This window comes from Bombina bombina, chromosome 1 (assembly GCF_027579735.1).
Source record: "Bombina bombina isolate aBomBom1 chromosome 1, aBomBom1.pri, whole genome shotgun sequence".
In the NCBI taxonomy this organism is placed as follows: Eukaryota; Metazoa; Chordata; class Amphibia; order Anura; family Bombinatoridae; genus Bombina; species Bombina bombina.
In genome coordinates this window covers 949,137,727-949,163,444 of record NC_069499.1, presented here as the reverse complement: position 1 = coordinate 949,163,444, position 25,718 = coordinate 949,137,727, and the positions used below count along the sequence as shown (strand labels likewise).

Sequence of the window (25,718 nt, the reverse complement as noted above, 5' to 3'; positions counted from 1 at the left end):
GAATAAAACAAAACAAATGTGTGGATGTATTCAATAGAACCATTTTACTTATTGACAAGCCTTTATTTATTTTTTTTTCTTATGTTTTTCACAAAAACAAATAAAAACTCTGAAAATTCTTCCCCTTTCTGTTAAAAACTATAGGGAAAGTTTTTAAATAGCTGCTTAGTTATGGTTTCGTATTCAGTTTGTCAATACACATTGTAGTTTCATTTTATCACAGTTACGTCACTCACTGACAACTTCATACAGCAGGGAAGCCGGCATATCCGCTCACCTAACACACAGTGTGCTTATTAGTACAGCAGAGACTGAAGGTAGACAGATCTCCACTGAAGGTAATAGCATTATTTAGCCTATAAATATGCACTGATAAGCTGTAAGCATGTAGCAACACATTCTTTTAAGGCGTTTCTGATTATAAACAACTTACAGATTTTGCTTAATCATAGACTTTCCCTTTTGTGTCTTCCTTTTTTCATGACCACCAACCACTATCTTTCTTAATCTCAGTTTCTATCTTTCTGTTTTACTATTTCACAGGATTTATCATTTATTTTTCACCCACTGTGTTCCAGTTTGTCTCTTTATGTCAGTGTTCTGCACTTAAATTGTCAGGCAATTTAAACAGGAAATTTATCTGCCCCCATTTTGAGATAAAGATCAGTAAAGATCATAATGATCTTCAACCAGGTTATCTGGAGACCAGTGAATCTGTTGTTTTATGCTAGAAGATACAGAATAAAGACGATTATTCAACTGAACTACAGGTAAGGCACTTTGGGGGTTATTAAATTAAATTCAGAGATTTTTTTTTTTACTTTTCTTGGGGGGGGGGGGGGGTTGGGTGTTAAGTGGGTGGTTAGGTTTTTTGGGGTTATGAATTGGCCTGCATGTTTTTTTTTATGTGCTGAAAATTTACTGGGGGGGGATGGGGTACAATAAATCAATATTAATATTTTAATATCTAATAATATATTAATTAAAACATTTTAATGTTAACAAAGAACATTTGTACATTTTATTACATTTTTAAAGTGTTAAATCAAAATATATTGTAAATAAATTGGGGCTCTATTTATGAAGCTGGGATACAGCTTGGGAGTCTTTCTGATGTAGGTTTTGCTTATGTGAGTTTGTAAGATAACTGGTTCCTATAGTCTCTGAAAAGTAATTGCCTGCTCTTTCAGTGTGTGTCTTGGGGGTATAGAGTATACAAAATAAATGACACATGTTTTAGCACATTGTCACATTATAACAGGCTGAGAGACCCACTCACATCTCTTTGTTTTAAAGCCCAGAAGCCCCTCTTTAAAATAAAGCCCCTATATAAGTTTAAATAGCCAGGGGATTACTGTGATAATAGTGATCATCTTGTGTGAATAAATGTGCATTTACTTAAAGGGACAGTCTAGGCCAAAATAAACTTTCATGATTCAGATAGAGCATGTAATTTTAAACAATTTTCCAATTTACTTTTAGCACCAATTTTGCTTTGTTCTCTTGGTATTCTTAGTTGAAAGCTTAACCTAGGAGGTTCATATGCTAATTTCTTAGACCTTGAAGCCCACCTCTTTCAGATTGCATTTTAACAGTTTTTCACCACTAGAGGGTGTTAGTTCACATATTTCATATAGATAACATTGTGATCGTGCACGTGAAGTTATCTGGGAGCAGGCACTGATTGGCTAGACTGCAAGTCTGTCAAAAGAACTGAAAAAGGGGCAGTTAGCAGAGGCTTAGATACAAGATAATCACAGAGGTTAAAAGTATATTATTATAACTGTGTTGGTTTTGCAAAACTGGGAAATGGGTAATAAAGGGATTATCTATCTTTTAAAACAATAAACATTCTGGTGTAGACTGTCCCTTTAAATAGACTCTCAATTATATAATTATACAAAATGGACCTTATTTATATGAGGATAACCGCTTCTTCTTTTCACTATTTAGAGTTTAGAAAAATGCATACGCACACTTTAGTTTACAAACTTGCATATGAAAATTTTAATACATTTTTTTTAACGAAGGGGTCTCTAGTAGGGATGGGCGAATGTTTTGCAACATTCGAAAATTGAAACAAATTTTAACACGTTCGTTCGTTTCAAATTTCGAATGTTTGCACAACATTCTAATATTTGTTTTATGTAATAGTATTTCAAATGCTTTCTTTTAATGTAATATTCGATTACAATTTTTCTAATAATTTGATTTGAATAATGTAGTATTCGAAATTGAAAAATTCAAATCTATTTATTTGTTATAGTATTTCTAATGCTCTAATCCTCTAATGTAATATTCAAATTATGCAATATTCGCAAATAATATCTATTATGTATCAATTTACTAAATTCCCTACTTGAACTATTGAACTTCTGAATTGTATTTGTTAAATTGAATGTTACATTTGAAATTTCGTATGTGGATATTCGATTTCATTATGAACATTCGAAAACTAAAGTAACATTCGATTACCGAATTTTAATGGGTTTTCATTCTTATCAAAATTCGATTTCCAAAATGAATGTCCACGGGACTATCCGTTCTACCAAACGAATTACACTTTCATCACATTTCACCATCCCTAGTCTCAGGGACTTATAATACAAAATCAAAAAGGCTTAAAGCCCCCAAAGACCATTTGTTTTAAGCTTTTAATAGCCAGGTGATTACTGTGGTAATAGTGACCACCTGGAGTGAATAAATGTCTATTTATTTGCATAACGGCTCATGGCAGCCCCTATTTGCAGATCAAAGTTACATAACTGTACTGAAAGGCAATAGAGTTTAAAAAAAAAACACACACACGCTATTGTTGCAACCTTATTTATTAACATTTTTATAAAAATATAGATTTTTCACACATTTTGCTGTAGAGTTCTCATATGTCATGATATATTCATAAAATAACAATATAGTTTGAATCTGTTGGGTCTGCAAACAAAAACAATATAAATATAATAATATGTGTGGGGATTAAATGTAAACAGCATCTAAAAACTCCAAAACAACTCAGCAGCACAGCTATGGGAATGGCTTAGCAGTTAAGGGGTTCATTTAGTTTAAATATACAATTTCATTGTTATCATTAATTATTATTTTTCTTTAATTAAAGGGACACTGAACCCACATTTTTTCTTTTGTGATTCAGATAGAGCATGACATTTTAAGAAACTTTCTAAATTACTCCTATTATCAAATTTTCTTCATTCTCTTGGTATCTTTATTTGAAATGCAAGAATGTAAGTTTAGATGCTGGACCATTTTTGGTGAACAACCTGGGTTGTTCTTGCTGATTGGTGGATAAATTAATCCACCAATAAAAAAGTGCTGTCCAGGGACTGAACCAAAAAAAAGCTTTGATGCCTTTTTTTTCAAATAAAGATAGCAAGAGAACAAAGAAAAATTGATAATAGGAGTAAATTAGAAAGTTGCTTAAAATTGCATGCTCTATCTGAATCACAAAAGAAATAATCTGGGTTCAGTGTCCCTTTAAATAAAACTATTTAAATTGTTATTATGAAAGTAATAATTATTTTTCTCCTTCCAATAAAGTACAGCTGAAAAGTAAGTTAATCAAATATGAATGATTAACCTAATAACTTGGAGATAGTTAATCACCCAATAACTTCATAATTATTATCTATGTATTTCTAATGGAGTCTAACTAAATCATTCATTCACACACACACACACACACACACACACACACACACACACACACACACATATATATATATATATATATATATATATATATATATATATATATATACATATATATATATACCTGTATATACTGTATATACACACACACATTATAGAACTTTCCTGACAAATACCTTGTTATATACCATAAATCTTTAAACCCTTATAAAGTGTTTTTAATAATATTCATGAGACTAATTTTTATTAGAAAGTGTATATATATTTACTTTATTTAAATGTATTTATGTTGTGTTTGGTGAACATTTTTTTTAGCCCTTACACTTTACACTAGGGAGTAGATTTATCACAGGTCGAGCGGACATGATTCGCTGTAGTGAATCATGTCCGCTCAACCTTGCTAAATGCCGACAGCATACGCTGTCGGCATTTAACATTGCACAAACATTTCTTGTGAAAAGCTTGTGCAATGCTGCCCCCTGCACACTCCATTCTGATCGGATCGAGATGATTTCAGCCTGCCACCTAAAAGGTGGTGGAGAAATTAAGGAGCAGCATTTCTGGCGGACCAGAAATGATCGGCGTAGAAAGCAGCAGCCGTTACTTGTTAAATCTATCCCCTGGTCTTCAGTCACGCCAATCCGACGAGCAAACATTCTGTTTATGCTTGAGTTTACTTTTAACTTGTAATACACACACAAGTTAATGTGGTTGAGGATATTGCATATGGCAACCTGCGCTAACTTTAGCGCACCACTTGTAATTAAGCTTTATATGTTTCAGGAGCCACATAGCACGTGTTACACTGTCAAAGAGACCAACCTCCAAAAAAGCATATTTAAATTCTTTAAAAGCAAAGGGTTATATTACGAGTGGAGCGCTAACTCCGTTACAAGTAAGCTTTTTGCACACGTCGGGTAGCGTGCATATTACAAGTTGAAAGTAAAAAGTTTTGGTTCGTGCACTAACTCGACGCATATAAGTCGCACATACACAATCGCATTTTCTTAAGTGCACTAACCCGACATGAAATATTAACATTTCACATTCCAATGTCCTTCACATAGAACAATATATTCTATTTATTCTTAAATACATATATATATATCTATGGTTTTTGGTAACATATATATTTATACATATATTTATATATACATGATTATATATAGGTATAGATATATAAAAAAAAAAATATATATAGGAATATATATTTAAAAATACTTACAACATATTCTCCTATGTGCAGAACATTGGAATGTGAAATATTTACAGTAAATACACAGTATAACACTTTATTACATATGAATATTGCATAAATAAGTTTTTACATGTGTCAGCCACTTGACTGCAAAAGGCTCCAATGCACTTATATATATGTGTCTATATACGTATACATATGTATGCATGTGTTTATTTGTGTATAAATAAATACATAAATACACATTTGCATGCTTGGACGAGTTTTAGGTTAAACACCCTCTATCATGCCACTGGAATGCCCTCGAGTAGCCCCTCATTCTGTTTGCAAGGTTTTACGAAAACAAACTTATAAATAGTATAAACTTGCATTCACTGTGTTTCAAACATGTTGCTGAAGTAGTTGCAATTGTAAATGTTTTAACCTCTTAGCAAAAAGTTCTCATTTGTTGTGTGAGATTTCATGTGTTTGGCACTTTATACAATCGTAGGTGAATTTGGCTGGAACGCCCACTAACAATACCAGCGCTCTCAACAGAAAATGTTGTTAGCTGGGTGGCTTGATATAGTTGCTGGGTTGGAGCAGTGTAATACTTTGCAATATCATAACAATTTCTGTTATTAACCCTTTGAGTGCTAAGCGCTTTCCCACCTGGGTGCTAAGGTTTTTTTAAAGGGTTTTTTATTTTATATTTGTAAAAATATTTTTTTTTTACTTTTTTTTTATTTATTTCAGATCCCCAAGACTTACACTTCTGAAAACGGTGGGTCTTGGGGGTCTGTAGCTGCTTAGACGCCTGAGATACAGGCTTCTAAGCAGCATGCCCCCTGCTCCTATATTTAACATTGTTAATGTTAAATAAAGTTGCGAGTGACGTTATCGCGTTATTGCGTGTGACATCACCACGCAAAACGGGAAGCCCTGGCGATGCCTGTCATTATGCAGGCCCGATCGTCGGGGTAGGAGCGGATGGGAGCCCCCAGATCTCCCTCAAGTTGTGAGAGTGCTAGCGACGGCTCTGAGCCGTCATTAGCACCAGAGTGGCAAACTCTGTAACGGCTCAGAGCCGTCATTAGCACTCAAGGGGTTAATAAATGTTCTCCAAAACACAAATTAATTTAACAAAAATTGATTTAATGATAATTTGTGCACCAAACTGAAAAAAAAATATTAGCTTAATCCTGTACTAAATGTTAGCCGAGTGGTCATTAAATCAGCCATGTTGTGTGCCCATTAAGGGCTAGAAGTAAGCTTTTTGCTCTCGTCGGGTTGTGCTTGTATTATGAGTTGAAAGTAAACTGATTTTGCTCTCATGCTGACCTGACAAGCGCAAAAATCCTTACTTAGAATATTGCGTGTGTGCTCACATATTCCCCCATACAAATCAATGGAGCAGAAAAAGTGAAGAAAAAAACACCCTACTCACGCACAAACTGATAGCATATTCCCATATGCGCTAACCAGACATGAAAATATGAATATTTCACATTCCAATCTTCTTCACATAGAAGAATATGTTCTATTTATTCATAAATACTTATTTCACACCTCTTGCCTTATTTGAAGAAGCCAACCAGGACTTGTTTTTTGGAGTAGTCAAAGCTAGCCACTACCCTTCCAATAACACAACTTCCATTGTATTGCAGTATACAATCAAGGAAATATATGTAGCAGAATTAGACATATTGGGCGAGATTACATTTGTAGCGTAATTTTCAGTGCAACTGCTGAAACCCACACCACCTGTAAGTTCACCTCACACATCAGGTGAATTTACATATATGGTGCCGCCAGATCATATACTGCTGTAAGTCGGATAGACTAGCGAGGTTCAGAAATGTGCGGAAACACATTTCTGGAGTCGCCAGTGACTTATTGCAGTTAATGAGCTGCCGGCGCCTAAATTTAAAACAAAAAAATGTTTAATCGCACGTACAAATCTAACTCGCCTCCCAAAAAATTAAACCGACACTTCAAAACCCCTATATCCACCATTCCCCCACATCGCAACTACTAATAAAATGTTAAGTAGAAAACGGGGGGCTGAGGGCTAGTGGGTTGAGAGTGGATAAAAAATTATAGGGAAAAAATAATAGAGAATTATAAATATATTAGCCCTATAATTTAAGAGAGAGGCAGGAAGGATACATATGGATGTACCATTAATTGCAAAGACAAGAAGAGATCTTGCAAGAAAAGGGCTAGGCCTGTCTGACTCTAAGTATATATCTTGAAAAAACCCACTAGTTTAAATTATCAACACAAAGTGGTGAATTGATATAGGAGAGCAATGCTCTGTGTCAGGGGGTAAATGGAACCCCAAATACCCAATTGGAGGTTAGAATGAAGTTAAAATTGTCTCAGAAAACCATTCATACTGAAAAATCTTTATAGGGAGACAAAAGATAAAGTCCAGCAGGACTCAGACAAACATTCACACATACACTGATTAAAAATAGCTCAAACTCGTGTCTTTAATTAGAAGAATCCAATATATAGCAAGGGAAACAGAAATAATAATTTTGCAGTAATCTCTGCAAATAAAGTTCTTAAGGATATCTGATATGGGCAAATGCTTACAAGATTCCTTAGATTATTAATAATGTGCAGATTAGCTGTTGCACAGTAAATGGTGGGTCCTTGGATGGTGTGTTCAGGAAATAATAACCAGAGTATGTATATATAACGTATTCAGTTTTGGCATTTAGGGTCTCATAAAGTTCAGTGATATGTGCACTAATAGTGAGCACAAGGTAGCGCCCGATATTGCAGAAATAGATTAAATATATTGCGATATGACTGAGAGTTTAGGTTCAGCTATGTTGCTCAGAAAAAATACAGGTCTAACCAATGCGGTATTTTGTGACCCAGTATTCTCAATCTATTTCTGCAATATCGGGCGCTACCTTGTGCTCACTATTAGTGCACATATCACTGAACTTTATGAGATATATATCAATTCACCACTTTGTGTTGATAATTTAAACTAGTGGGTTTTTTCAAGATATATACTTAGAGTCAGACAGGCCTAGCCCTTTTCTTGCAAGATCTCTTCTTGTCTTTGCAATTAATGGTACATCCATACTAATAAAATGTATTAACCTCAAAACCGCCATCCCCCTACAACACAATCTTCCTATTTAAACTATTAACCCCTAATCCGCCAACCCCCACATCGCAAAATAGCTAATAAATGTATTAACCCCTAATCCGCCATCACCCACAACGCAAAGTACCTAATAAACATATTAACCCACAAACCGATATCCCCCACAACGCAAAGTACCTAATTAACCTATTAACCCCTAAATCGCCATCCCCCCCACAATGCAAACTACCTATTAACACTCTTAACCCATAATCCGCCAACCCCCCACAACGCAAAGTATTAATTTAATACCTAAGACCCCTAACCTAACACCCCCTAAGTTAACCCCAATTAAAATACAATTACATAAAATAAAAAAAGATAGGATGAGAGCTGCTTAAATTCTATTGGCTGATTTAAAATTTTCAGCCAATAGGAATGCAAGGTGCCCTAATATAAAACAGGTACCTTGCATTCAATCTTCAAGAACAGGAGAAGTGGACCGAGCGCTACACCCAGGGCCTTAAGCTTACTAACTATATATCCTCCTAGTAGGCTAACAATACAAAAGTTAAAATGGGGAGAGAGTAAGCGCTAAAAAGCTTAAAAGGCTAGTAAAAGGTACATTTTAATACATATAAAAATTTACAAATGGCAATCAGACGCATGGATCCATGTCTGACTTAACAAAAAAAAAATATATATATAATAAACAAATCTAAAAATATCTAAAAATATCCAATGGAGTATAGCATGTGACGCTGACTTAGTGAGCCAGTGATGAGGAGTTAGAAGGACATCTACATTCAATAATATAAACAACCTAAGTGAGTGATTGAGTGCACACAATAGCTTTCAACAAAGAAAAATAGCATTCACAAAAAAGAAAAATAGCATTCACAAAAAATAGTGTTCACAAAAATTGGCGTACATAAAAAATGTTCAAATGTTCAACCGGTTATATGTAAGTGAATCCAGTAGTGTTTCCTCCAAAGTGACGTGTAGAAATATAACGTGAAGTCAATAATAGTAGAATGTAAACGTTGAGTGGGTCAAATTATTGTGGTTCAGCTGCTAAATTAAAAAATTGTAAATCCGTGAGGTGTATAAAAATAAAAATAAAAATAACTTGTGAAAAAATCCACGTGGAAAACTTGAATTCAAATGATAAACAAAGGTCAAAAATCAAAAGACAAAAATCAAAAGACAAAAATATCAAAAGACAAAAATAGAAAATCAGTGATAATATTAAAAAGCACTAAAGATCTAGTGAAAACAAATCCTTAATTCAGACGTTAAAAATCCTTGGTAAGATCCATAACAAACAAATACATCGATAAAATACCTAAAAGGGAACAAAAGAGAAACAAATAGTGCAACACTGTATATGATATATAATATAGGTAATTAAAACCAAGCTCACCAGTATGCCAACGCGTTTCGGCCTAGACTAGGCCTTTCTCAAGACTATACTCAAGAGTATAGTCTTGAGAAAGGCCTAGTCTAGGCCGAAACGCGTTGGCATACTTTTATATTTTGGGGGGTTGTACTGTTAGGGGGGATTAAGTATTTTTTATTTTTTTTTAAGTAAAAGAGCTGTTAAACTTAGGGCAATGCCCTACACAAGGCCCTTTTAAGGGCTATTGGTAGTTTAGTGTTAGATTAGGGGGTGTTTTTATTTTGGGGTTGCTATTTTGTTTTTATAGGGGTATTAGATTAGGTTTAATTTTTTTTATTTTGGATAATTTAGTTTATTATTTTCTGTAATCTTAAATTTTTTTATTTGTTGTAATCTTAGGTTTTTTATTTTAAGTTAATCTTATTTTTTGAGTAAGGGAAGTTGTTTATTTTCAGTAATGATAGGTTAATTTTTTATTTTTTATTTTTAGTAAATGTTTATTATTTTTAAATGTAGTTAGTCTTTTTTTATTTATGTAATGGTAGTTTAATTGGGGTTAATTTAGGGGGTGTTAGGTTAAGGGGCTTAGTTATTAGATTGATACTTTACATTGGGGGGTTGGCGGTTTAGGGGCTTACAGCTATTTTGCAATGTGGGGGGGTTAACGGTTTAGTGTTTAATAGTGTTGATAGGTATTTTGCGATGTGGGGGTTGGCAGATTAGGGGTTAATAACTTTATTAGGTAGATTGCCATGGTGGGGGTTGGAGGATTAGGGGTTAATCACTTTATTAGTTACTTTGCAATGTGGGGGTTGGTGGATTAGGGGTTAATACATTTTATTAGTTATTACGGTGGGGGGATGATGGTTGAGAGGTACATATTGTGCATGTGTTAGGTGTTTAATAAGGTTTCTAGGGAGTTACGGTACTTATATATTCAGCGCAAGGCTTGCTGCGCCTGCCTATGTGTGGCGAGGTGAAAATGGAGTAAAATTTCTCCATTCTCGCTGCGTAAGTCCTTGCGCTGAATATGTGATACCGACTTGCGATACCGGTTCTATGTTATTTGAAACAGCGGGCCACTGGTAAAAATATACGCGCAGCACTTGTATGCAGCTTCATATATGTGATTGCTAGATTCGCAAAAATAATTGGCAACGCCGGCTTTTGCACCTGACGCCGCATATGTGATCAGGCTCGTGAACTCTGCAGTGTGCATTCAGAACTATAAAATGCAAAAATGAACCGACTTAAACACACACATATACAGTACATACACACATATTAATACACACACAGTTACACACACACACACACACACATATACATATATATATATATATATATATATATATACACACACACATAAACACATATACATACATACACACACACCCACATATACATACATATATACACACACTTACATATATATACATGCACACACACATACATACGTACACACACATTAACACACACAGACACATATACATACATAGACACACACACACACACACAAATACATAAATACACACACATACAGTACACACATATACATACATACACACACACATATATATATACACACATATACATAAATACACACACACGTACACACAAATACACACATACACCCACACACACATACATACATACACACGCATACACACATACATAAATACACACTCACATACATACACACAGTTAATTTGTTTCACTTTTTATTTTAAGGGGCAATGGAACGAGTTAAAGGCAGTTCTGAAACCACATATCCTCCCGAATGGAAAGATTTGACTGAGCAGCGTGAGTTTCCTTTTTTTTCTACATTTCTTTTATTTAAGGGATAGTAAAGCCCAAAATTTCCTTTTATGATTCAGATAGAACATACAATTTTAAACAACTTTCCAATTTAATTCTATTATCAAATTTTCTTCATTCTCTTGTTATCCATTGCGCTACTGACAGGAAGCTGACAATATCTATTTAGCCAATCACAAGAGACAAATGTGTGCACCAATTAGCAGCTAGTGATGTCGCGAATTTGGATTCGCGAACGGAGAACTCGAACTTCCGCAAAAGTTTGCGAATGGGCGAACCGCCATAGACTTCAATAGGCAGGTGAATTTTAAAACCCACAGGGACTCTTTCTGGCCACAATAGTGATGGAAAAGTTGTTTCAAGGGCACTAACACCTGAACTGTGGCATGCCGGAGGGGGATCCATGGCAAAACTCCCATGGAAAATTACATAGTTGATGCAGAGTCTGGTTTTAATCCATAAAGGGCATAAATCACCTAACATTCCTAAATTGTTTGGAATAACGTGCTTTAACACATCATCAAATGTACACTTACACTACTATTAAACAAGATATGAGTGGTGGCACTGGGCAAGTGGGCACAGTATACGCTGTGAGCCTGACACAAAAAAGCAGACTGATGTTTAACAGTCCAAAAAGTTTTTTTTTTTAAATGTACACTTACACTACTATTAAACAAGATATGAGTGGTGGCACTGGGCAAGTGGGCACAGTATACACCGTGAGCCTGACACAAAAAAGCAGACTGATGTTTAACAGTCCAAAAAGTTTTTTTTTTTTTAAATGTACACTTAAACTACTATTAAACAAGATATGAGTGGTGGCACTGGGCAAGTGGGCACAGTATACGCTGTGAGCCTGACACACACGCTGGCAGGCAGGCAACTGCAATTAGATTGCACAAGCAGGCTGATGTTTCACAGTCAAAAAAGTTTTTTTTTTTAAATTTACACTACTGTTACACCAGATATGAGTGGTGGTACTGGGCAAATGGGCATAGTATACGCTGTGAGCCTGGCACACACACTGGCAGGCAGGCAGGCAACTGCAATTAGATTAAACAAGCAGACTGATGTTTCACAGTCAAAAAGTTTTTTTTTTTTAAATTTACAATACTGTTACACCAGATATGAGTGGTGGCACTGGGCAAGTGGGCACAGTATACGCTGTGAGCCTGACACACACGCTGGCAGGCAGGCAGGCAACTGCAATTAGATTACACAGGAAAAAAAAGAAAAAAAAAAAGCAGACTGATGTTCTAGCCCTAAAAAGGGCTTTTTGGGGTGCTGTCCTTACAGCAGAGATCAGATGAGTCCTTCAGGACTGTAGTGGACACTGAATACACTAGCCTAGCTATCAATTTCCCTATTCAATCAGCAGCAGCTACACTGTCCCTCCTCTCACTAAGAATGCAGCTTCCAAATGAATCTAAAATGGATGCTGTCCAGGAGGTAGGATGGTCTGGGAGGGAGTGTCTGCTGCTGATTGGCTGGAATGTGCCTGCTGACTGTGAGGTACAGGGTCAAAGTATTACTCAATGATGACGAATAGGGGGCGGATCGAACATCGCATATATTCGCCCGCCGCGGTGAAAGCGAACATGCTATGTTCGCCGGGAACTATTCGCCGGCGAACAATTTGCGACATCACTATTAGCAGCAGCTCCAACTAGTGTATGATATGTGCTTATTCACAAGGGATACTAACGGCTAGATTTAGAGTTTGGCGGCCAAAGGGGTGCGTTAGCTACGCGTGCTTTTTCCCCCCCCGCACCTTTTAAATACCGCTGGTATTTAGAGTTCACAGAATGGCTGGGTTTTCAGTGCGTTAGGCTACAAAAAGGGAGCGTAGAGCATAATTTAACGCCACTGCAACTCTAGATACCAGCGGTGCTTACGGACGCGGCCAGCTTCAAAAACGTGCTTGTGCACGATTCCCCCATAGAAAACAATGGGGCATTTTGAGCTGAAAAAAAACCTAACACCTGCAAAAAAGCAGCGTTCAGCTCTTAACACAGCCCCATTGTTTTCTATGGGGAAACACTTCCTACGTCTGCACCTAACACCCTAACATGAACCCCGAGTCTAAACACCCCTAACCTTACACTTATTAACCCCTAATCTGCCGCCCCCGCTATCGCTGACACCTGCATATTTTTTTTAACCCCTAATCTGCCGCTCCGTAAACCACAGCTACCTACATTATCCCTATGTACCCCTAATCTGCTGCCCCTAACACCGCCGACCCCTATATTATATTTATTAACCCCAATCTGCCCCCCTCAACGTCGCCTCCACCTGCCTACACTTATTAACCTCTAATCTGCCGAGCGGACAGCACCGCTACTATAATAAAGTTATTAACCCCTAATCCGCCTCACTCCCGCCTCAATAACCCTATAATAAATAGTATTAACCCCTAATCTGCCCTCCCTAACATCGCCGACACCTAACTTCAAGTATTAACCCCTAATCTGCCGACCGAATCTCGCCGCTACTGTAATAAATGGATTAACCCCTAAAGCTAAGTCTAACCCTAACCCTAACACCCCCCTAAATTAAATATAATTTAAATCTAACGAAATAAATTAACTCTTATTAAATAAATTATTCCTATTTAAAGCTAAATACTTACCTGTAAAATAAACCCTAATATAGCTACAATATAAATTATAATTATATTATAGCTATTTTAGGATTTATATTTATTTTACAGGTAACTTTGTATTTATTTTAACCAGGTACAATAGCTAAAATAGTTAAAATAATTACAAAATTACCTGTAAAATAAATCCTAACCTAAGTTACAATTAAACCTAACACTACACTATCAATAAATTAATTAAATAAAATACCTACAATTATCTACAATTAAACCTAACACTACACTATCAATAAATTAATTAATTAAATACAATATCTACAAATAAATACAATTAAATAAACTAACTAAAGTACAAAAAATAAAAAAGAACTAAGTTACAAAAAATAAAAAAATATTTACAAACATTAGAAAATATTACAACAATTTTAAACTAATTACACCTACTCTAAGCCCCCTAATAAAATAACAAAGACCCCCAAAATAAAAAAATGCCCTACCCTATTCTAAATTACAAAAGTTCAAAGCTCTTTTACCTTACCAGCCCTTAAAAGGGCCCTTTGCGGGGCATGCTCCAAAGAATTCAGCTCTTTTGCCTGTAAAAAAAAACATACAATACCCCCCCCAACATTACAACCCACCACCCACATACCCCTAATCTAACCCAAACCCCCCTTAAATAAACCTTCCTACCTTGTCTTCACCATGCCAGGTATCACCGATCGTTCCAGGCTCCGAAATCTTCATCCAAGCCCCAGCGGGGGCTAGACATCCATCATCCGACGGCTGAAGAAGTCCAGAAGAGGGTCCAAAGTCTTCATCCTATCCGGGAAGAAGAGTAGATCCGGACCGGCAACCATCTTCTTCCAAGCGGCATCTTCTATCTTCATCCGATGAGGACCGGCTCCATCTTGAAGACCTCCACCGCGGACCCATCTTCTTCTTCCAAAGACTTCCCGACGAATGACGGTTCCTTTAAGGGACTGAACTTGATTCTGATTGGCTGATTCCATCAGCCAATCAGAATTTTCCTACCTTAATTCCGATTGGCTGACAGAATCCTATCAGCCAATCGGAATTCGAGGGACGCCATCTTGGATGACGTCCCTTAAAGGAACCGTCATTCGTCGGGAAGTCGTCGGAGGAAGAATATGGGTCCGCGGTGGAGGTCTTCAAGATGGAGCCGGTTCTCATCGGATGAAGATAGAAGATGCCGCTTGGAAGAAGATGGTTGCCGGTCCGGATCTACTCTTCTTCCCGGATAGGATGAAGACTTTGGACCCTCTTCTGGACTTCTTCAGCCGTCGGATGATGGATGTCTAGCCCCCGCTTGGGCTTGGATGAAGATTTCGGAGCCTGGAACGATCGGTGATACCTGGCATGGTGAAGACAAGGTAGGAAGATCTTCAGGGGCTTAGTGTTAGGTTTATTTAAGGGGGGTTTGGGTTAGATTAGGGGTATGTGGGTGGTGGGTTGTAATGTTGGGGGGGTATTGTATGTTTTTTTTTACAGGCAAAAGAGCTGAATTCTTTGGGGCATGCCCCGCAAAGGGCCCTTTTAAGGGCTGGTAAGGTAAAAGAGCTTTGAACTTTTTTAATTTAGAATAGGGTAGGGCATTTTTTTATTTTGGTGGTCTTTGTTATTTTATTAGGGGGCTTAGAGTATGTGTAATTAGTTTAAAAATGTTGTAATATTTTTCTAATGTTTGTAAATATTTTTTTATTTGTTGTAACTTAGTTCTTTTTTATTTTTTGTACTTTAGTTAGTTTATTTAATTGTATTTATTTGTAGATATTGTATTTAATTAATTTATTGATAGTGTAGTGTTAGGTTTAATTGTAGATAATTGTAGGTATTTTATTTAATTAATTTTTTGCTAGTGTAGTGTTAGGTTTAATTGTAACTTAGGATAGGATTTATTTTACAGGTAATTTTGTAATTATTTTAACTAGGTAACTATTAAATAGTTATTAACTATTTAATAGCTATTGTACCTGGTTAAAATAATTACAAAGTTGCCTGTAAAATAAATATTAATCCTAAAATAGCTAAGATATAATTATAATTTATATTGTAGCTATATTAGGGTTTATTTTACAGGTAAGTATTTAGATTTAAATAGGAATAATTTATTTAATAAGACAATTTATTTCGTTAGATAAAAATTATATTTAACTTAGGGGGGTGTTAGTGTTAGGGTTAGAATTAGCTTAAGGGGTTAAACAATTTATTAGAGTAGCGGTGAGCTCAGATTGGCAGATTAGGGGTTAATACTTGAAGTTAGCTGTCTGCGATGTTAGGGAGGGCAGATTAGGGGTTAATACTATTTATTATAGGGTTATTGAGGCGGGAGTGAGGCGGATTAGGGGTTAATACATTTATTATACTAGCGGTGAGCTCTGGTCGGCAGATTAGGGGTTAATAATTGTAGGTAGCTGGCGGCAACGTTGTGGGGGGCAGATTAGGGGTTAATAAATATAATATAGGTGTCGGCGGTGTTAGGGGCAGCAGATTAGGGGTACATAGGGATAACGTAGTTGGCGGCGGTATACGGAGCGGCAGATTAGGGGTTAAAAAATTTAAATATAGTGGCGGCGATGTGGGGGGACCTCGGTTTAGGGGTACATAGGTAGTTTATGGGTGTTAGTGTACTTTAGAGCACAGTAGTTAAGAGCTTTATGAACCGGCGTTAGCCCAGAAAGCTCTTAACTACTGACTTTTTTCTGCGGCTGGAGTTTTGTCGTTAGAGTTCTAACGCTCACTTCAGACACGACTCTAAATACCAACGTTAGAAAGATCCCATTGAAAAGATAGGATACGCAATTGACGTAAGGGGATCTGCGGTATGGAAAAGTCGCGGCTGAAAAGTGAACGTTAGACCCTTTAATGACTGGCTCCAAATACCAGAGGGCGGTAAAAACCAGCGTTAGGAGCCTCTAACGCTGGTTTTGACGGCTACTGCCCAACTCTAAATCTAGGCCTAAGAGAACTAAGCACATTTGAAAATGGAAGTGAATTTAAAAGTGCCTTAAAATGACCTGCTCTATCTGAATCATGCAAGTTTAATTTTGACTTTCCTATCCCTTTAATGGTTAAGGAAGTTGTTTAACCACAAATGACTCATATTTGTATCATCTACAAAAAGATTACAGAAATCAAATAAATAAGTGACTCTGGGGTCATGTAATTCAACAAAGTGAGAGAAATATGGTTTAGCTTTATATGTTATAATACTAGATCATCATTATTTATCTTCCTTTTTTATATATTTAGAGGTGGAAGTCAGAAATATTATTTATTTTTCTTTCATGATTCAGATACAGTGTAGAATTTACTTGGATTATCAAATTTACTTTATACTCTGTCTTGGCATCTTTTGTTTAAAAGCAAGTATGCAGGCTCAGGAGCATACAGTTGTCTGGAGAACTATATGGCAGTTTTGCAAAAATATTTGAAACAATGTTTAAACAATTCCTGATGCATAAACCCTTAAAATATATTAAGGAAAACACTTTCAAAATTCTTTACAACAGCATCTAAACCGTATCATATTTTGAATAACATACTTGGTTAATATGCTGGAAAATTTGCTATTTGATCCCAATATAGAGCAAATGTTAAAGGGACATTGTACACTAGATTTTTCTTTGCATAACTGTTTTGTAGATGATCCATTTATATAGCCCATCTGGGGGTGTTTTTGTAAAAATTTATAATTTTGCTTATTTTTAAATAACATTGTTCTGATTGTAAGACTCCTAACCAAGCCCCACAGTTTTAGATGTATACTGATGTATATAGACTTCAAACTGATTCTGTTTGTATAATAGGTCTTTTCATATGCAAGGGAGGGGGAAGGGGGAAGGTTCTGCTCTCAGCCCCTTTCATTAGGTTTCTCTGGCTAATCTCATCAACTCAACAGTGCTAACTTGGGAGCTTCTAAGTAAGTTTTTAATAGGTTTTATACTGGATTTTTATATCAGTATATGTGCATACTATTATTTATAGTATATCTATTAGATGCTGTTAAATGAATATTGGTGTACACTGCCCCTTTAAGGATAAAAACCCTACGGACCGTATCTAGTACTTTTTTTCTTGAAATAGGATAGTAGTGAAAGAAAAGCCATGTCCTTATTTGTGCTCTCTATTGCAGAAATAAGTATTCTCGTGTTTTTAGAGGAGAAGGAGCCACAAAAAAGTATACGGATTGCAAAACATCTAAAAAAAATTACTGCCAAGGAGGTAAACCCAGATTTATATGCACTGCAGCGTATGAATTTACTGAGCCATGATAAGGAGAAAAATCTTTGGACAATGAAACAAAAGGACAATGGAGGTATTAAATACTGTGTTATCATTAAAATTAGCATAATACCAAACATGATTATTTGTCTTCCTATGTTTATGTATAAAGAGCTAGGTATAACCTGCCAAGTGTAACCTGGAGTCCATGTTCTCTTGGGGCCTCAATACCATTCTCTCAGCCAATTAGATCATAAAACTCTTCTATTTTATTATTAAGGTATTAGTAATCTATGGTTTACAATCATCTATAGACCCCTTTTATTTCCCCCTTAGCAGAGAAGAGGTTACCCTCTCGCTTCTCTTGTTACTTCATGGTTGTTTAGAGATATGTTATCACTCTTTATGCACCAAATGTAACCATTGTTACTTATGCAAGACTGAAACGTAACGTGGGCATTCAATTGTTAACTTTTCCTGCCTGGACTTATTTGTCTACATCGGAACAAAGTTCTGATGTAAACAGATGAGTAAAAGTTGAAAACACGCGATTGTTCATGCGATTGCATGATTTCAATGATGAGATTGGGTCAGGGGGAGTGCCTATGACACTAGGCACGCTCCCTAGCCCATGATCCCATTTAGGAAGTGACTATGGCTTCAAGACAGCCAAGCGACTAGGACATTCCATGTTGTCCTAACGGTGCTAAAGCCCAGCACAGTTAGGACAGCATGGATCATCCTATCAGCTGGAAGGGGTTAAATGTTTATTTCAACAATAAATAAAGCCTATGTGGCTCACATAGAAAATAGATTTACCCCCCAGGTAAATCTAATTCTAGGCCTCATGGCTACAATTCAGTAACATTTCTTGTAATTCCCTATTGGGTCATTATTATAGTTTTTGTTATTGTTTTCATTGTTTAACATTTGTAAATTGTTTTCTTATGTTTAGATGGTCATGGCTGTACTCTAATGCAGTTATCCTCCTCTATTCTTATTGTCCTAACCCCTTCTTACATTACATGTGCCAGGATTTACCTGGCTCCCGGTCTGGCTCCTGGTCTCGGTTTCTTCAGTCTCGGAGTCCCACATAGAGGGACTCCGAAATTCAACTCCAACAGCTGTTGCTGCAGCTTTCTAGGCACGCGCGCCCATGTGCTGCCTAGATTTAAAGGAGCCATGAACTAATTACCTATTCTCCCACCTGGAGGCTTTTGATGGGAGTTCCTATAAAAGTTCACTAAACCCACCACTCTAGGCTGAGTTATTGCCTACCTACCTTGTTCTTGGAGTTTCACATTCTTACCTAGCACCTGCATATGCTATCCTGGTTGCTGAATGCCAAGCATACTTATCTGTTACCTGTGTATGCTAACCTTGTTCCAGAGACCAAGCATACTTAGCTGATACCTGTGTATGCTCACCTTGCTCCAGAGACCAAGGATACTTACTTGATACCTGCGTATGCTCACCCTGTTCCAGAGACCAAGCATACTTACCTTGCACCTGTGTATGATCACCTTGTTCCTGAAAGCCAAGCATACTTACCTGATACCTGTGTATGCTAACCTTGTCCCAGAGACCAAGCATACTTACCCTGCACCTGCATTTGCTTGGTATCCTGTGCCTGCTGAGTATCCTGTGTCTGTTATACCAGTGACAGCTTTCCTCAAACTAACTGTGCCTTCTGTACCTACCTGGCATCCAATGACATTCTCACCAACAGTACCCACTGGGTATCCTGTGCATGCTGAGTATCCTGTATCTGCTATACCAGTGACAGCTTTTCCTGCTGTACCTACCTGGTATCCCGTAACAGTCTCGCCAGCAGTATTCGCTATCGCTAGGTATCCTATGCCTGCTGAGTATCCTGTGTCTGCTATACCAGTGGCAGATTTCCTCAAACCAGCTGTGCCTGCTGTACCTTCCTGGCATCCCATGACAGTCTCACCCTCTACTGCACAATTCAAGCATCAGTGCCCACCGGACTTTGTTACTGCAACCTACTTAAGTATTCTGAACTATAGGACTTATAGGACTTTAGTGTTCTACATTGGGCCTACCTTCAAACTTGCTGTTTCTGTGATCTTCAATTTGAACTACCAACTGTTCTTTTACTTATGATTCAGTAAAGCTTTCAAAAGACTTTTGTTGTTCTGTGTATCTGTTTCTGCATTCTGAGTTCCACACATCCTAACCTGCTTACAGATGGAACTCACAGGAATAGTCAAAGCTTTAACACAGCAAGTAAATGCAGTAACTATCTGTGCCTGCGTTACAAGAGAATCAGAACAAACTGGAACAGCAACTCCAAATACCCTTGTATGGTCCTACCCCTCCAGCACCAGTATCCAGTTCACCTGTATCAGAATCTGCTGCAAATATTTCGCCTGAACCTCAAATTGAATTACCTGAAAAATTCAGTGGGGAACTTACTACTCAGACTTTTTTTGAGTTCAAATGGTTGAACCACAGTCATGGGCTCATCAATTCTTTGCCACCCACAGCCCTATTCTTGAGTATTGTGATCAATTATTGCAAAGCCTTGAGTCACAATATGAAGACCCCTATAAGACCTCCACTTTGCAAGCTAGATACATGCCCTTAAACAGGGAAGAAGAAATTTTGCCATTTTGACCACCTGGAATGAAACTGCCCTCCTTGATCAATTCAGGTTGGGTCTGTTGAAACCCTGAAAGATAAATTGACATGGGTAGGGGTCCCTAAAACCCTAGAAAGCCTAATCTCTCTATCAGTTATCTCTATGAGATTGACCCCCTCATCTTAGGGAAAAGCACATGGAAAAGGCTACTGCCTATAGTCCTTCTCACAAGCGGTTTGTTTGTCCTCTGCCTCCACCTTCATCTGCTGGCTCAAGCAAAGAACCAATGCAAATAGGAGTTGTTCCAGGTCCCCTCTTGGAAGGTGAAAAACAAAGAAGAAAGTTGTTAAATCTCTGCTTTTACTGTGGAAAACCAGGACATATAGCTTGAGTATGCACTGCCAAGTCCAAGGGTGAGCAACATCTTCCTTTCCTTTCTGTTGATAAAATGGCTAGATATTCAAAACCTCATTTGTCCCTACCTCTTTCATTGCAGTGGAATAAGATCCTGCCATGATTGATTATGGACACACAATTAGCCCAAAGATTTCAGATCCCTAGTTTCACTAAACAAAAGCCAATTCACATACAGCTCAATAGATGGTTCACCATTAAAAACTGGACCAATCATAAAATAGACTATTTATTTATTGGCCACAATGGTCTGGGCATCATGAGACTGTGATTTTTGATTTAGTAACTTCACCGGTGTTTCCTTTAGTGTCTGGCTTCCCCTGGTTACATATGCATAATCCGCTTATCAACTGGGAAACTGGAGCTGTGCATTTTAAGTCCCAGTTTTGTCTTAATCACTTCCTAAAGTCCCACTTTAATGATACCCTCCAATGTGAGACTCCAGTTAAACCTCTTGTTTACCAGAGATGTATCAAGATTTTTAAGAAGCCTTTGAAAAGAAAGGAGCTGATACTCTCCCTCCTAATAGGGAATATGATTGCCCAATTGATCTCCTTCCTGGGGCTCCAATTTCCTTCGGCAGCATCTATCCACTATCAGAACCAGAGTCAAAAATGCTAAAATAATAAACTGAAGAACATTTACAAAAAGGTTTTATTAAACCATCCACGTTGCCTGCTGGGGTTGGTATATTCTTTGGCAGCAAAAATGATGGAGGAATTCATCCATGCATAGATTACGGAGACCTTCATGAGCGAGAGAGCGGCCTCAGATCTCGGCGTGTGACCAAAACGACCCGGAAGTCAATCCCACTGAGGGGTAAGCAAAAAACTTTCGTCACTCGGGGTGTCGTAGCCAAAGCGGTGGATAAATCTGCAATAAAAGGAAAAGACAGAAAGGACGGCAGGCACAACTCCAAAGCCCAGGAATAATAAAATCCAAAAAATACTTTATTTGAACATGTTAAAAAGTGCAGACAGACGTGGCAGGGCAGGTAAACAGACAGTCTGATGCGTTTTGCGCCCCCTATCGGAGCTTACTCATAGACTACAATCTATGTTTCAACCTTGTCTATTTATAGGCAGCAGACAAAGCATTAACTATATAATGGCCTAATTAAACAGACACAAATGGTAAAAAATGTGAAATATTATAACAAAGATTCAACTGTAGCTAATCACTTCAACTATTTCCACCTTACCAATATTGCAAATTTGTCACTAAAAGTTATTGATGTTGCGACTACTCCTCTTAGAGGTGGTAATAAATTTAACATTCTAGACAGGAAAGAATTATATTGGGTCTTAAAATTACATACACGTCACCCATCTGGCATGAATAAGGAATGTGACATTATTTTTTTAATTGATAACTGACATTTTATCAACCTTTTGAATAAGGGTACTTACATCATATATATGTATAAATATTATTGAGGTAATGTATTGTTCTCACTAAATGACAAATGATATGTCCCCACATCAACTGGTATTCTTATTGTTTTTCCATGTCTTTAATTCTAATGTGCAATATTTAAAGATTATGTGTAATAACTGGTGGTCAATAAGGGTTGTTTTTCATATTATTGTCAAAGGTTAGGTTGATGTGTGCCCTTCATATGATGAAATGAGTTACCCTGTGTCTTTATTGGCATTTTATGTTTTTAACCATTTGTGTCTGTTTAATTAGGTCATGATATATTTAATAATTTGTCTGCTGCCTATAAATAGACAAGGTTGAAACATAAACTGTAGTCTATAAATAAGCGCCAATAGGGGGCGCGAAACACGTCAGACTGTCTGTTTACCTGTCCAGCCATGTCTGTCTGCACTTTTTAACATGTTCAAATATAAGTATTTTTGGGATTTTATACTTCCTGGGCTTTGGAGTTGTGCCTGCCTTCCTTTCTGTATTTTCCTATTACAGAGACCCTAATGCCCCACTGTAAAGAATAAATACCCACTACCACTTATTCCAGAACTGGTGAATCGACTCAGATCAGAAGTCATATTCAATAAAATTGATTTAAGAGGTTCTTACAATCTTGAGAGGGTACGCAAAAGAAATAGATGGAAAACTGCCTTTTGTTCCCGTTATGGCCACTACGAGTATAGTGTGATGCCCTTTGGTCTATACAACTCCCCTGCTACCTTTCAGAGATTTGTAATTTAAATATTTTTGTGATATCCTGGACATTTATCTAGTAGCCTATTTGGATGACATACTCATTTACTCCTCTGAACAACAACACTATGATCACGTGAGGTATATGCTTTCTCACATACAAGCTAACTGTTTATAAGCTAAACTGGAGAAACATGTTTTTAACTCTTAATTCCCAGGCTTCATCCTAGTACCTGGAGAAATTCATGTGAATTCCCAAAAAATTTAGCTATAATAAACTGTCCCCCTCCCAACAGTAAGAAAGCTATTTAACGTTTTGTGGGACTTTTCTTGTATTATACAACCTTTTACGAAACAACCACATTTCTCTGGTCTGATAAAGCACAGCAAACCTTTGATAACCTAAAACAACTTTTCATCTCCTCACTTATACTAATTTTATCTGAACCAAGGAGGCCTTTCTACATTAAAGTCAAAGCTTCCGAGACTGCCATTGTAGCAGTATTATTCCAAAGAGCAGGTGACAAGGATTACCTCCACCCTGTAGCCTTTTTGTCTCAAGTACTCTCCCGGCAGAAAGAAACTATGATGTGGTAGATAGAGAACTACTTAACATAAAAACATTGTTTGAGGGGTGGAGATATTTGCTTGAAGGAACTGTTCATCCCATTACTGTTTTCACTGACCACAGGAACCTAGCATACCTATGCTCAGCTCAAAGACTCAATGCCAGGCAGGCCCAGTGGGCAATCTTCTTCTGCTACTTTTACTTCCTCATCACATATCGACCTAGGGAGCAAAGAATGGTAAAGAGGAAGCCCTATCCCGTATAGGGGGAAATGTAAAAAAAGAATTAGAGCTTACCACTATCCTAAAACCAGACATTTCCTAGCAAACATGGTTTCCTTATGGGACACTATTCATCAAAATTCTTTTAACTCAGAAAATGCCTCCCATTCCCCAGCAAATAGCCAGCATTCGGAGTTCCAGATTCAAAATAACAAGGTTGTAGTGCCATCCTCCATAGTTTCTGAGATCCTTCATTATTTCCATGACACCCCTCTGGGAGGACATTTGGGAATCCATAAGACTCAAGAGTTAATTAGTTGACAATTCTTGTGGCCTGGCATGCAAAAATATATTAAATTGTATGTACAGTCTTGTCCTGTCTGTATAGTCAACAAATAATCTAGGAAAACCCTTCAGGTTTGTTACAACCAGTTCCTGCACCAAACAGACCATAGGCTGAAATAGCAATGGACTTTATAGTCGACTTACCTCCTGCTCAATGTTATACATGGGTTTTAGTGGTAGTAGATCACTTTTCTAAAATGGTCCATTTTGTTGCCACCAAGGGTGTACCTGATGCTGATCACACAGCTACCATCTTCCTGCAAGAGATTTTCTGGCTGCATGGCTTACCATGATGTTTGATAGAGGTCCCCAAATTCCATCCAAATTTTGAACAACTTTTTGCAAGGGACTGCACATCCAACTGGCTTTATCTACCACTTTCCATCCCCAAACGGATGGTCAAACTGAGCACACAAATCAAACTTTGGAGTAATAACTCAGATGTAACTACCAATTTTACAAGATGACTGGGCCCAATCCCTTGATTTGGCTGAATTGGCTTATAATAATCAAGTTCATAGATCTATATCTATGTCTCCTTTTCTGTGTACCTATGGGTTTCATTCAACTATATTACCTGGCTTGCCTCTTCAAAGTTCAGTCCCGGCTACTGATTAACAACTACAGGAGGCAGACAATACGTTCTCTTACATTATAAACAATTAATGGAAGCCCAACAACAATATATGCATTTTGCTGACAAGAAAAGTCATCCTACTTATCAAGTTGGAGACAAAGTATATTTATCCACTGCCCATTTTTTACTTACTCTTCCTTCCAAGACATTAGGTTACCGCTTCATTAGACTTTTCACTATTGTGAAAATAATATCTCCAGTTGCAATTTGTCTTCATGTTGTCACCATCTTATCGTATCCATCCAGTTTTTCTCTCTTCTCAAACCAGTGGTGCCAGACCCCTTTCCATCTCATAAGCTACCTACTCCAGGGCCTGTAATGGTAGATCGGTTAGAAGAATATAAGGTTGAAGACAGTTTGAAAGCCAGACTTCCCAGAGGGAGACTAGAATACCTCATCCATTGGAAGGGATATGGTCCGGATGAGAGAAGTTGGGTACCGACATCTGAAGTAAATGCTCCTGCACATATCAGAGATTTTAAAAAGAAGCATCACAAGAATCCTGTTTTCAGCCATCCTAAAGAGGGGGCAGCTCCTGGTCCGAGTCCTGGTCTTATTGAACGCATAGAGTGATTTCTTCTGTCTCAGCATTCCACATGGAGGAATGCAGAGACTCAACTCCAACAGTTGCTGCTGCAGCTCTCTAGGCCCGCATGGCTGCGCACTGCCTAGATTTAAAGGGACCATGTCCTAATTACTGGAACTCAAACCTTGAGGCTTATGAAGTGGGAGTTCCTATAAAAGGTCACTCAGCCCCCACTCTGGGCTGAGTTACCCACTGGGTATCC

General features: G+C 37.3%; 1 protein-coding gene across 3 annotated transcripts in view; it reads left to right on the top strand.

Annotated features, from left to right (window-relative positions):
* The first annotated feature begins 254 nt into the window (after window positions 1-254).
* LOC128640550 (uncharacterized) overlaps window positions 255-25,718 on the top strand; it is a 127,050-nt gene continuing 101,586 nt past the window's right edge. The window contains exons 1-4 of one of the 3 annotated variants that reach the window (XM_053693029.1): window positions 255-338; window positions 544-770; window positions 11,083-11,154; window positions 17,928-18,110. In XM_053693029.1, coding sequence (XP_053549004.1) covers window positions 11,088-11,154; window positions 17,928-18,110 — 250 coding nt within the window. In that variant the 5' untranslated portion in view covers window positions 255-338; window positions 544-770; window positions 11,083-11,087. Of the gene's footprint in view, window positions 339-475; window positions 771-11,082; window positions 11,155-17,927; window positions 18,111-25,718 lie in introns of those variants that run through there. The other 2 variants (XM_053693023.1, XM_053693034.1) reach the window with 2 other exon arrangements.